This window comes from Lepidochelys olivacea (genome assembly GCF_965140295.1).
Source record: "Lepidochelys olivacea isolate rLepOli2 genome assembly, chromosome: 14".
NCBI classification, from domain to species: Eukaryota; Metazoa; Chordata; order Testudines; family Cheloniidae; genus Lepidochelys; species Lepidochelys olivacea.
In genome coordinates, this window is record NC_140424.1 from 36399192 (window position 1) to 36412556 (window position 13365).

General features: G+C 42.3%; 1 protein-coding gene across 2 annotated transcripts in view; it reads left to right on the forward strand.

Annotated features, from left to right (window-relative positions):
• LOC311530567 (L-amino-acid oxidase-like) overlaps positions 1-9668 on the forward strand; it is a 50548-nt gene extending 40880 nt beyond the window's left edge. Inside the window, exons 2-7 of one of the 2 annotated variants that reach the window (XM_084647358.1) lie at positions 633-856; positions 1882-1988; positions 3331-3532; positions 5268-5321; positions 6462-6595; positions 7303-9668. In XM_084647358.1, coding sequence (XP_084503484.1) covers positions 633-856; positions 1882-1988; positions 3331-3532; positions 5268-5321; positions 6462-6595; positions 7303-8116 — 1535 coding nt within the window. In that variant the 3' untranslated portion in view covers positions 8117-9668. The remainder of the gene's footprint in view (positions 1-632; positions 857-1881; positions 1989-3330; positions 3533-5267; positions 5322-6461; positions 6596-7302) is intronic. The other variant, XM_084647360.1, reaches the window with a different exon arrangement.
• Positions 9669-13365: the final 3697 nt, after the last annotated feature.

Genomic DNA, 13365 nt, shown 5'->3' on the forward strand with positions numbered 1-13365 from the left:
ACATTGTTCACTGTCTGACGCTTAAACAGCTGTGCTCAGCAGGAGTGGGAACTCCTTTGTGCTCTGTGAGAGGGGGAATCTGGGATTTATATGTTGGAAAACCAGAAGAAAAAGTTGTTCTGCATCATGGAAAGGGAAAGCAGAACTGAGTTTTTAAATGCTGTGAAGAAGACTCTGGTTTGGTTCCTCAATTCAGCCCATGAGGCCAAATCTTGAAGACCTTATTATCAATCGCAGCATATGAATTTGTCCTGCACCATTCCCTCACAGGACAGCCAGCCCCCATATCATCAGTCCTCTATGGGATGCACAGATTTAAATGTATGGGGGGCCAGGACCCTCAATGTAGAAAATGTTTTGAATGGGCCATGTGATATTTTAGTTTAGAAGAGTGCACCAACTGTTAGAGGATTTGAGTATTAACTTCCCTTCCTTTGCCTTATACGCTCACTGCATTTTATCATAATAACTCTCCAAGTTTGTTAATATAACTGAGCTCCACATTTGAGGGTGTTAGCCTCTTCCTAAAACTGAGGCGCATCATGTCAGTGACATTACTGAGCTCCCTGTTCTCAGAGAAAGAGTTGCCTTCACCTTTTGTGTCATCTGTTTTTTTGTATATCTGTCTCTAGTATTTCTTCAGCTTTTCCTCCTTGTGGCATTCCCAAGCTTGGAGAGCCTGCCTGGCAAACCGAAGAAGTGGGAACAATGCTTCGATGACCCTGACTATGACGAACTGGTGGATATTGTCAAAAACGGATTGGAAAAAAAGTGTAATTCAAAGAAGGTGGTGATTGTTGGGGCAGGAATCAGTGGACTCACAGCTGCCAAATTGTTGAGAGATGCTGGTTGCAAGGTAATTCTATCGACTGAGAGGAGCCAGAGAAAGGCCAGGGAGTCAGTGTTCCCTTGAAATAGTCTTATTGTTTCTTTTTCATAGCATTAACAATGCAGAAGAACCAAAGGAGGTGAACTTAAGTAAGCTGGGTGAACAAAGAAAGAAAAAAGATGGCAGAATATATATGTTTTTCATTTCCAGACAAAAAGTTAATTGACTTAAACTTAAGGTTGTTAGAGGAATAATAACATTACCAAAAGCAAAAATAATAATGTTATAACAAATAAGCCCTGCAATCACTATATTTTATGAAGATGGTGATTAGTTAAGGAAATGTTCCAAAAGACTCAAATACTTCACTATAACCCCTTTATAGTCCACATGTTTTTAACAAAATTTTCTGTATGTGAAATATCCAATTAGCCATCCCATAACAACCTTAATTTGCAACCTTGTCTTTTTTGTTTGTTTTGTTTTTCCAAGGAGCTACTCTCTTGGCCTTCCTGTAGGTCTTGGGAAAGACTGAAATCCACTATCCTATCCACTGCCTACACATTCACAACTCTCCCTCTAGAGAGCACTCAAGAACTACAGCCCCCCAAGGCTGGAAAAATCAACAGAGATCAGTTGTGCACTTATACTTTAAGTGCTTAGTTGTTGTACTAAACACTCTCTCATTGAAAATATAGTATTTACAATACATTGGAAAGGCTACTATTAGTGTAAAAACTACCATTTTAGAATCTGATCCTTGAGATCTCAGTTCAGGAATACCTCTATTTAGAAAAGCTGCTTGCGCACATACTTACTTTAAGCACATGCTTACTTTGAGCACATGCTTAAATCTAGGGAGTTCAAATTCAAGTTTAGCATATGCTTACTTGCTTTCCTGAATCAAAGCCTGAGTGCTTACATACTGTCCAAAATTTATTTTCTAAAATATTAATTTTATTTCCGTGATGACCAAATCAACCTTTACCATACAAGAGAGAAATTTACTGGCAAGGGATTGAAAATGATAACCTTGTGTTCCATGTTCCTAGGTTCTGATTCTGGAAGCCAGTGGCCGCTTGGGAGGACGCATCGAGACCTATCGAGAACGAGATTGGTACATGGATCTGGGACCCATGCGTTTGCCAAAACATCACAGGTAATATACGGTTCGCCCTGCTCAGCCACAAACCTTGTTCAGAATAGTGGAAATACCATTTTAAAGATTTTTATGATAATTTCTAGGGGAAAAAATCTTTGGAGGTGCAGATTTGAATAGTTAAAATGCCCCTGTACTCTCTTGTGTGGACTACAAGCACTGCGTTGAATCATCAGCCTTTCTACAGGAAGGAGAAAAATTGGAGCTGTTACTCTTTTTTGCACAAAGGGGCTGGGAGTGGATGGGCAGAAGCAGAGAATGGGTCTCTACTGAGAGTAATGGCTCGCTACTGCACCAGCCAGTGCAGCTAAACCACCATAGAGATCCCAGGGCCCAGGACTGCTCCAAATTAATTCCCCCTGAAGCAAAAGGGGAACCAAAGATTCCTTTGGCTGTGGCAGTCACAGACAAACATTTCATTGCAAGTAAGCCAACCAAAATGAAACATTTTGATTTGGGAAAGTCTAGATGTTTTAACGTTTATGTTCAGAACCTTTCATCACACTCTGGGATAAAAACAAACATGAAAATACCAGTATTTCCCTCGGAATAGAATGTGAGTTTTCACAAACAGCTCTGCTTATGAGTCTGCTACTGTCTTACCCTGTAGCTCAACCACAGCAGGGTTTTGTTTTAAATCCTTAGGTCCCAGGTTCAATCCCTGCAGATACAGCCCCTGGTAGTGTTATTACAAATACATCTATATATCTGATTTTTTTTGCTCTGAAGAATTTTAGGAACGGTCCGCTTTTGCTGTCATGTGTCTTGTAATGAGTGAGAAAGAGTCTGATTTTACAATTAGTAGATGTAATACTTGATCATCATGTGCAATCATTGAAGTCAATGGGACTGTTCCAGGAGTGGATGTGATGGGAAGTGATGGTCAAAATTTCTCAAGCAAAAAGTATTTTTCATTGAAAAATGGCATCTGCTGTTTTTACCAATGCTTTTCATGACACATTTACCTACATTTTTTATTGGAAACATAAATCATTATTTAAATACTTATCAATGTTGCTCATTTACTGAAAACTTGGGTTTGCAGTACATTCCCCCCCCCCATTTTTTTAATTAAAGAGTTGTGAAAGTGAGTCTGATGTGAGCCCTGCACAACTGAAATAACATCAATATTTCAAAAATTTTCACAATTGACAAAAGTTAACAGCACTAGTTGCATGATTGTCTTCAGGTGAAATATATCTTTAGGGTCATACACCCACAAATAATTTCAGTTACATAAGTAGGAGCCAGCTGATTTTTGTTAGAGGATCATATATGAGCACATAACATTCTTTCACATTTTTGACATTTTCTTTTTTTCTCCTCTGTCCTTTATCTCTAGGATTGTGCGTGAATTTATTAAACAATTTAAACTTAAACTGAATGCATTCTATAATACTGATGCGAATGCCTGGTATTTGGTTAACAATGTCAGGGTGAGATATAAAGATGCGGAAAAAAACCCTGATATTTTGCGGTACCCCGTGCACCCTGCAGAGAAGGGAAAATCTGCCACTCAGCTTTATGAGCAGACACTGGATAAGGTATGTGTGTTGTGGAATGGACTCATGTACTGTAGGTAGGTCTTCATTTCAAAGTTAGCATGGGCTGTTCATCAGATTTTAGCCCTCAACCTGTCTCATCCAGACACACAAAACTATCTTGCTCAAGTTGAAGAGTTCTTTTAACTCAGGCTAGCTGGCAGAACATGGGTTTTAGGTGCTGAACTGCCTGAGAGACAGTGCTCAATTTGTGCCAGGGCTTGCCAGGACTGAGCCCCGGCACCTCTAGTTTAGGTAGTTCATAACCCCGGCATCTCAGGGCTTGCTGCCTCAGTTATGAATGTAAAAAAAAATTGCTTGAACATTTCATTAAAAATTAAGCCCTGCTGATAGGAGTGGATCTTAGGACACACCCCTCTCCTTGGCATCTCACATTGGCTCATTTAGGTGACTTGGCATGCTAGCTTTTGTGGTTCCCATTCTTCAGTGTTATCTCCTGCCATTCATCAGGTAGGAACCTGAGCATCTAATTCAGACTTTGTGAATCCCAGTACATTTCTAGGCATCTACTTGTTAGGTACTGTGCATGCAATGCCTTAAGTCCCTGTGGGAATCTAGGCCCAGATGTTTAAAGATAACTGACTAAGGAGCCTACATCTCATATTCAAAAAGGATTTAGGCACTTAGGATTCCCAGAGACAGTCAATGGGATTGAGATGATTAAGTGTGGGATTCACAAAGATATTTAGGTTCCTAACTACAATCGATTACAAAGGGAGTTAGGCACTTAAATTGCTTTGTCAATTGCACCTTTTCAAAATAAGACTTAGTCTCCTAAATCACCTTTGAAAATCTGCCCTCCCCCCAGTAGCTAAGTCACTTATGAAAATGAGAGTTAAGGTCCCAAATTCATTTAGGCGCTACTGAACGGTTTGCTTTGGTCTTTTTATTTTTATATTTTAGAAAGTCTGAGTGAAAGCAGTTCAGTTAGCTAGAGAACTGTAGAAGTGGAAAACAAAAAGCTACCTTACCCTTATTAAAAAGATCTTGTTAACAGCTCTTTCACCTGAGCAGTCATTTCATGTCCCACCCCCTTGTTCATATGCACTAGGATACTGGCTTTAATAGGGCCCTACCAAATTCATGGTCCATTCTGGTCAATTCATGGCCATAAGATTTGAAAATTAGTCAATTTCAAGTTTTCAGATGTTTACACCTGAAATTTCATGGAGTAGTAACCCTGGGGGTCCTGATCCAAAAGGAGGCGGTGGGGGGCGGCAGGTGGAGTGTGTTGCAAAGCTGTTGTAGAGCGGTTGTGGGATTGCCACCCTCACTTCTGTGCTGCTTTCACACCAGCACCCCACAGAGCTTTTTGCAGCTGCAGGAGGTTTCTGGAGGTGGAAGTGGGTCTGATCTCCCCCGTGCTGCTGGGAGTGCGCCAGCTTGAGGGCTCCTAGCTGCTAGTCCCAGCAGGGCTGGGAGGGAGATCCTGGGGTAGATATCCAGAGGTGGGTCTAATCTCTCCACCAGAGTGGCTGCACAGGGGAAGGGTAAGTCACGTTCCTCCCCAGCCCAGAGGAGACTAGCAGCTGGACCCGGGCCCCTGGTAAGAGCCCTGTCCCACCCTCTGATTTTACTGTCTGTGACACGTTTTTCATGTCCGTGAATTTGTTAGACCCCTAGTCTTTAAGTACATAATCATGGGGGGGGGAGGGGAACCTTTAAAGGCAGAGCCATGATCATGAAACAAATGACTGTTTTCTTGGTTGTTCCCCAGGTGACAACAGACTGCAGTGCTCTGAAAGAGAAATATGACTCCTTTTCCACCAAGGTAATTGAAGTTGGCATTCCAGTATCTTGAAATCTAAATGTTTCTAGTTTCCTAAACCTTTTGTTACATTAGCCAATAGAACTCCTTGTGGGATAGATCTTGCCACATGCACACAGTCATGGTAGAAGATAATGCCTACTTCTCCTAAAGATCCTGGCTGGGCAGAGGTGGTTCTACTCATAGGTCTTCAGAGGGTACCACATACTTCCCCCGGGGATCTTCCTGGCTCTGCTTTCTGGCAGAGGGAGGGCAGGAACATGGATCCACATTATCTCTGCCAAAACACCAACACATAGAAAGCAAGCTGTCTCGGTGCTCCCATACACCCAGTGCCTGAGTTTGTGAAAACAGGATTCTCCTCCACTCCTGTGTAATAGATTTAGCATCTCTTTTTCCCATCCCAGCTGACATCCAGTTTTGTATCCTCATCCACATTTATTTGAATGAGACAACCTTCCTCTGTTTCCCTCACACTGTTACTTTTACCCTCTAAGGTAAAAGGTGTTGTCTGGACCATGGTTCTCTAATCCAAGGCAATTAAACTGTGGTATGGACACTATGGATGAAATCCTGTGCTCATTGAAGTCAATGGCAAAGCTCCCGTTGACTTCACAGAAACCAGGATTTCATCATGTGAATGGAAAGGAGTGAGGGATTGTGTCTTGAAAATGAGCAGCAGTCTTACTTCAGTGATTGGTTATGAGGAAACAGACAAATCACACCAGACGGTAGTGCATGGGTTCAGAGGTGTGGACTGGATCATGAATCTTTAATCAAAGACAATGAAATCTTGGTATGGACACTCGGAGTGAAATCCTGGCCCCATTGAAATCAATGGCAAAGCTCCCATTGACTATATTGGCGGGGGGGGGGGGGGGGGGCAGGATTGCACCCAGTGAATCAAAACTGGGTGAGGGATTGTGTCTTGAAAGTGAGCATCAGCCTTAATTCAGTGATTGCTTATGAGGAAGCAGACAAATCACCGAGTAGGATAGTGGATGGGTTTGACTTCTGCCCATCCCTTATGGATATTGAATGATTCCTATGTTCAACTGCAATGAAATATCTCTTCGGCTGTCATTTCTAAATGAGAATATAATATGCATGCACCTTCCACCCTCTCCACTCTTCCCCACCCAGGAGTATTTGATTAAAGAAGGAAATTTAAGTAGAGGAGCCATCGACATGATTGGTGACTTGCTGAATGAAGATGGTAGATTTTACATGTCATTTCTTCACTCAGTCATGGCTCATGTTACCTTCTCCGACACCAGGTGAGAAGAAATGAATCTATTTACTTGCTTTATATTTGAAAGAACATGTGCCTATGGTAGGATCTGTCTATGTAACCATCCATTTTTAAATACCTCTGCAACCTCTTTCTATCTCATCCATCTATCATCCCTTCTATCAGTGCAGCTGGTCGCCTTCTTTCACAAAGGCACTGTTGATCTCAGTAGTCACAGAGGGTATGTGTATAATTCACTAGCCATGAAATGCAAATGTCCCTTCACACAGGCTGAGCAGGACATTACTGAAAGAGTGCATGGCTTCTAGCTGGGTGGGTTCCTATGGAATTCAATAATTAACTCGAGAGTGTATGTGCGATGGGAATATCGGAGCAGAGATCTGTTGTATCTCACAAACCCTTTTGTCAAATGATCCCAAATTAGGCTCACTAATTCTACCCACAATTCCGTGAGACATACCTAATTCCAAGGCAATGTGAGTAACCATGAGGTTTCTAGAGCATTTGGAAGAGTGAATCTTTAATCATAGAACTGGTCTTCACCTTCACTGCAGCAGATCTGGCACTCTGCTAGAAGCTGGAGTTGGCAAATCAGTGGAGGGTAGCTTGTATCTTCAGCTATGCAGCTCCTTACAGCTCTTCTCATAATTATTCTTCTTGTGAAATTCATTCAGATAACTTGTCAGAGGCTGTCATTGTTTTACCATAATCTCTTTTCCCTCTTTCTTTCAGTTTTGATGAGATCACTGGGGGATTCGATCAGCTTTCTGATGCTTTCTACCAGCATATTCGTGGGGGTATTCAGTTTCACTCTGCAGCAGTGAAGATACTAACCAAGGGTGACCAAGTGAGAGTGTTCTACCGTAGGGCAAACACATCGGTCCCCTTATCTGTGACGGCCGACTATGTCCTTGTCACAGCCACGGCAAAAGCTGCACGGCTCATTAAATTTTCTCCACCTCTTTCTCCTCTCAAGACCCATGCCCTGCGCTCCATGCACTACACAAAGGATGTTAAGATTGCTTTGGCCTGTACTAAAAAGTTTTGGGAGAAGGATGGAATCCATGGCGGGAGGTCAATCACGGATCGCCCCTCCAGATTCGTCTACTACCCCAACCACAATTTCCCCAGTGGCCTGGGCGTGATCCTGGCTTCCTACACCTGGGGCGATGATACTGAATTCTTTATTCCCCTCAGTGATGAAAAGTGTGTTGATGTGGTGCTGGGGGACCTGGCAGAAATCCACCAGGTGCCCAAAGATTATATCCGGAGTGTCTGCAATAAGTATGTGATCAAGAAATGGGGCCTGGACAGATATTCCATGGGCTCATATGTTTCCTTCACCCAGTACCAATATGTCGACTACGCCAAGGCTCTGTTTCAGAATGAAGGGAGGATCCATTTTTCAGGAGAACTCACAGCCCAGCCTCACGCCTGGATCGACACCGCTATGAAATCTGCTGTGAGAGCAGCAAGGAACATCCATGCTGTTATTAACGCCTCACCGAAGCAGCAGCAACATGAGCTGAAGGAAAATGAACTTTAATCAATTAAAGAACTGTAATAGTGAGGGGTTTGGGGAAGGGACAAATGAACCAGCTAGCACTTGGGGAATTAGAAATTGCACCACTAATCACCATGCACTACTCACTTGTCACTTGTGGTTCAACCCTGAAGGGGTGGTGCATAAATTGCCTGCACCAGCATTAGATTGTTACTCACATTGCTGAGCTGCCTCAGTCATTCTGCTTAGCTCCCAGAGGGTGAAGCCAAGGTTGTGCCCAGTCCCTGCCCAGTCCCCTTGCACCCACATGCCCTAGGAAGATGATAAGTGAGCAAGTAGCTTCACTTAGTCCTAGGTCCAGGTGTCCCATGTAGGAGTGGGAAGGGGGTTCTTACTCCTCCTGACTTAACCAGTCATATAATCTGAACCAAAGACTACACTGAACCAAAGACTACATAATCTGCACTTCTGGAGCCAGCCACAAGTCCAGCCCTTGCTGATCCCATCAGCCACCTCAGCACTCCCCAAAGGAATAGCTGCACAGAACAGCATATGTCCTGGTCTCCAAACCAGTCTCCGCACTCCCTTGGAGATCCTTGCAGAAAAAATGTTTCTTGGGGTCCCTCCTGGGATGGGATAAGCAGCTCTGCATCCCACCCCATTCAGGTCTCTGCCTAACTGACCCAATCTGTCCAACGGTGAAAAGTGGTGTGTAGTAGGAAGCCATTTAGCTCATATTCACTCCTGATTATGGTCCTGGTCTTTCCATGATCTACCTGTATGGAAGACTGTGTGATGCATATAGATGTTGACTATCTCTTGAATATATTGTTAATAACTACATGCCCTTGTGGTTTGTGAGGTTGAAATCTGAATCTGTTTCCTCTCAGTGCCAAAGCAAACATTTGCACCGTCCCATTTTACCCGAAATCATGCTTAGCCTCTTCTAACTCTAGCTAGAAAATTAAACAACAGGTGAACACCACTTCACACCCCAGGGCATGAAACATATTGCCTAAGGAATCCCAGAAAAAATGAAATTGGACTGAATCATTCCCTACTCCATACCCAAAGATTAAAAGCTGGGATATTTAATTAATATTGTCAAACTACTGTTAGTTACTGGGACAAAAGAGTCTCAGAAATTTACATATGGATGAGATTCCTTTTTCTGCCCTGTAGTTAGTTGAAACACCCTCCCTGAAGATTGACAATTAAGCGTAAAATTCTGTTTTCCTAAATATTGGCCCACTGGGTCCTCTGAATCAAAGATATATGAATGGCAACTGTAAAAGAAACTTGCTGTTTAACCCCAAGAAACAGGAAGAAGATGAATAGATCAAATGTCCCAATACCCCAGAATATAACCCCCTGTTTTTTACCACGAATTAAAAAACAAAGCAAAATAAACAAAACTCTACTCTTGTCTTCCTTGTGAGTCTGATATGACAACTCTACATGTGGCTAATTTCCCTTGTTCCTCCAACAGGCTGTCTCTTATTCTGTTCTAAACACCAAAAGAACGTGAAATGAAATGTATCTGATATCATCTTTGCTGTACTGGATTTTTGGCACTCCCCCTCCCTTTCTCTGCCTCCCCCACCCTTTCTTCTCTGCTTTCTAATTAAAAGATCTATGCGAAAGGTACAAAAGTGAGTACAGAAAAAAAGAAATTCGGGGGGGGGGAATATTTACAAAGTAGAGGAAAATGGGCAAAATAATATTCTTTAACTTTTTATTACACCTTCTCTATCAGATGACTCAAGGATAGCTAATGTGACATCATTGAAGAAAAAAAAAAACTCCAGAGGCAATCCTGGCAATTACAGTCTGGTAAGCAAAAAGAAAAGGAGGACTTGTGGCACCTTAGAGACTAACCAATTTATTTGAGCATAAGCTTTCATGAGCTACAGCTCACTTCATCGGATGCATACTGTGGAAAGTACAGAAGATCTTTTTATACACACAAAAACATGAAAAAATGGGTGTTTACCACTACAAAATGTTTCCTCTCCCCCCACCCCACTCTCCTGCTGGTAATAGCTTATCTAAAGTGACGACTCTCCTTACAATGTGTACGATAATCAAGTTGGGCCATTTCCAGCACAAATCCAGGTTTTCTCCCCCCCGCCGCCCCCCACAAACTCACTCTCCTGTTGGTAATAGCTTATCTAAAGTGATCTTAAATCCTAAATATAAAAAAACTTGCTTGTCTTAGCCAGTGGCTGAACAAGAAGTAGAACTGAGTGGACTTGTGAGCTTTAAAGTTTTACATTGTTTTATTTTTGAGTGTTGTTATGTAAAAAAAATAATTCTACATTTGTAAGTTGCACTGTCACAATAGAGATTGCACTAGAGTACTTGTACGAGGTGAACTGAAAAATCTATTTCTTTTGTTTACCTTTTTTACAGTGCAAATATTTGTAATAGAAAATAATAATGTAAAGTGAGCACTGTACACTTTGCGTTCTGTATTGTAACTGAAATCAATTCTTACCAGCAAGTTAAAGAAGTATGGGCTTGATGAATGGACTATAAGGTGGATAGAAAGTTGGCTAGATTGTCGGGCTCAATGGGTAGTGATCAATGGCTCCATGTCTAGTTGGCAGCCGGTATCAAGTGGAGTGACCCAAGGGTCGGTCCTCGGGCCAGTTTTGTTCAATATCTTAATTAATGATCTGGAGGATGGAGTGGATTACACCCTCAGCAAGTTTGCAGATGACACTAAACTGGGAGGAGTGGTAGATATGCTGGAGGGTAGGGATAGGATACAGAGGGACCTAGACAAATTAGAGGATTGGGCCAAAAGAAATCTGATGAGGTTCAACAAGGACAAGTGCAGAGTCCTGCACTTAGGATGGAAGAATCCCATGTACCGCTACAGACTAGGGACCGAATGGCTAGGCAGCAGTTCTGTAGAAAAGGACCTAGGGGTTACAGTGGATCAGAAGCTGGATATGAGTCAACAGTGTGTCCTTGTTGCCAAGAAGGCTAATGGCATTTTGGGCTGTATAAGTAGGAGCATTACCAGCGGATCGAGGGACGTGATCATTCCCCTCTTGTCAAGGTTCCTTCCCCACTCTGAACTCTAGGGTACAGATGTGGGGACTTGCATGAAAACCTCCTAAGCTTATTTTTACCATCTTAGGTTAAAACTTCCCCAAGGTACAAACTATTTTCCTTTTTCCCTTGGACTTTATTGCTGCCACCACCAAGTGTCTAACAGATATATAACCGGGAAAGAGCCCGCTTGGAAATGTCTTTCCCCCCTAAATCCTCCCAAACCCTATACCCCATTTCCTGGGGAAGGTTTGATAAAAATCCTCACCAATTTACATAGGTGAACACAGACCCAAACCCTTGGATCTTAAGAACAATGAAAAAGCAATCAGGTTCTTAAAAGAAGAATTTTAATAGAAGAAAAAGTAAAAGAATCACCTCTGTAAAGTCAGGATGGTAAATGACTTACAGGGTAATTAGATTCAAAACATAGAGAATCCTTCTGGGCAAAACCTTAAATTACAAAAAGACACAAAAACAGGAATTTACATTCCATTCAGCACAGCTATTTTATCAGCCATTTAAACAAAACAGAATCTAACGCGTATCTAGCTAGATTACTTACTAAGTTATAAGACTCCATTCCTGTTCTGTTCCCAACAAAAGCATCACACAGACAGACAGAGCCTTTATTTCTCCCCCCCCCTCCAGCTTTGAAAGTATCTTGTCTCCTCATTGGTCATTTTGGTCAGGTGCCAGCGAGGTTATCCTAGCTTCTTAACCCTTTACAGGTGAAAGGGTTTTTCCTCTGGCCAGGAGGGATTTTAAAGGGGTTTACCCTTCCCTTTATATTTATGACACCTCTATTCGACATTGGTGAGGCCTCATCTGGAGTATTGTGCGCAGTTTTGGGCCCCACACTACAAGAAGGATGTGGAAAAATGGGAAAACGTCCAGTGGAGGGCAACAAAAATTATTAGGGGGCTGGAACACATGACTTATGAGGAGAGGCTGAGGGAACTGGGATTGTTTAGTCTGCGGAAGAGAAGAATGAGGGGGGATTTGATAGCTGCTTTCAACTACCTGAAAGGGGGTTCCAAAAAGGATGGATCTAGACTGTTCTCAGTAGTAGCAGATGACAGAACGAGGAGTAATGGTCTCAAGTTGCAGTGGGGGAGATTTAGGTTGGATATTAGGAAAAACTTTTTCACTAGGAGGGTGATGAAGCACTGGAATGCGTTACCTAGGGAGGTGATGGAATCTCCTTCCTTAGAAGTTTTTAAGGTCAGGCTTGACAAAGCCCTGGCTGGGATGATTTAGTTGGGGATTGGTCCTGCTTTGAGTAGGGGGTTGGACTAGATGACCTTCCGAGGTCCCTTCCAACCCTGATATTCTATGATTCTATGAATATATTTGACAATATAGAAAACATCTAAAATATTTAAATAAATGGTATTCTATTATTGTTTAACAGTGTGATTAAAACTGTCATTAACTGCGATTTTTTTAACCTCATGATTAATTGAGATTATTTTTCTTAATCAGTTGACAGCCCTCGTACACACACATACTTCTTTTGAAAATTTTCAAGGACAATACCATTTTCTGACTAGCTTTACTTCATTTTATTTCTGCACCAGGAAATTTTCTCTTTAAAAGTCTTCACTAGGGTCAGCAGAAAAATGCCACCACTCCACTGACTTCTTCTGTTACTCCTCCATCGTCTAGGATTCCTAAGCTTAATGGTATGAAGTTTTCACTGCAGAACTGGAAAGATTCCCTGTGGTTTCCTTTCCATGGATCTGAATGACAAGCAGAGATTAATTGGCAGAGTGAGACTCTACCTGTATGGATTTACTTGGAGGGGAGAACGAGACTCACATGGTGTGATTGTTATGGCTTTCCCTCTCCCCCTCACTTGGTTCTTGTCACGCAGACAGAAATCCAGAATCTGAAGTGCAGGCAATGTGATGTTTATTTGGTTTAATCAAGTAAGCAGATCCATAGCTCTGTATGCCACAGAGCTTTTCCCTGTCCCCCTCCCCTTTCCTAGCAGGCATAATTATACCTGTAGTGCATGCCCCTGGTCCCACACTTACCATTTATGGTCATGTTCTGTTTTGGAGAGTTGTGAGTCCTGAGGCTTTGGTACCACCTCTTTTATACCCCACGGGAAGGATAGGGAGTAAGGTTATGTACTGGCCAGGGTCACCTTTTCTCTGGCTTCTTAGTGTTTCTTATGTCTCCCCCCAACTGGTTGCTTGACCTTGCCTTGAGATAGGAGTCAAGTC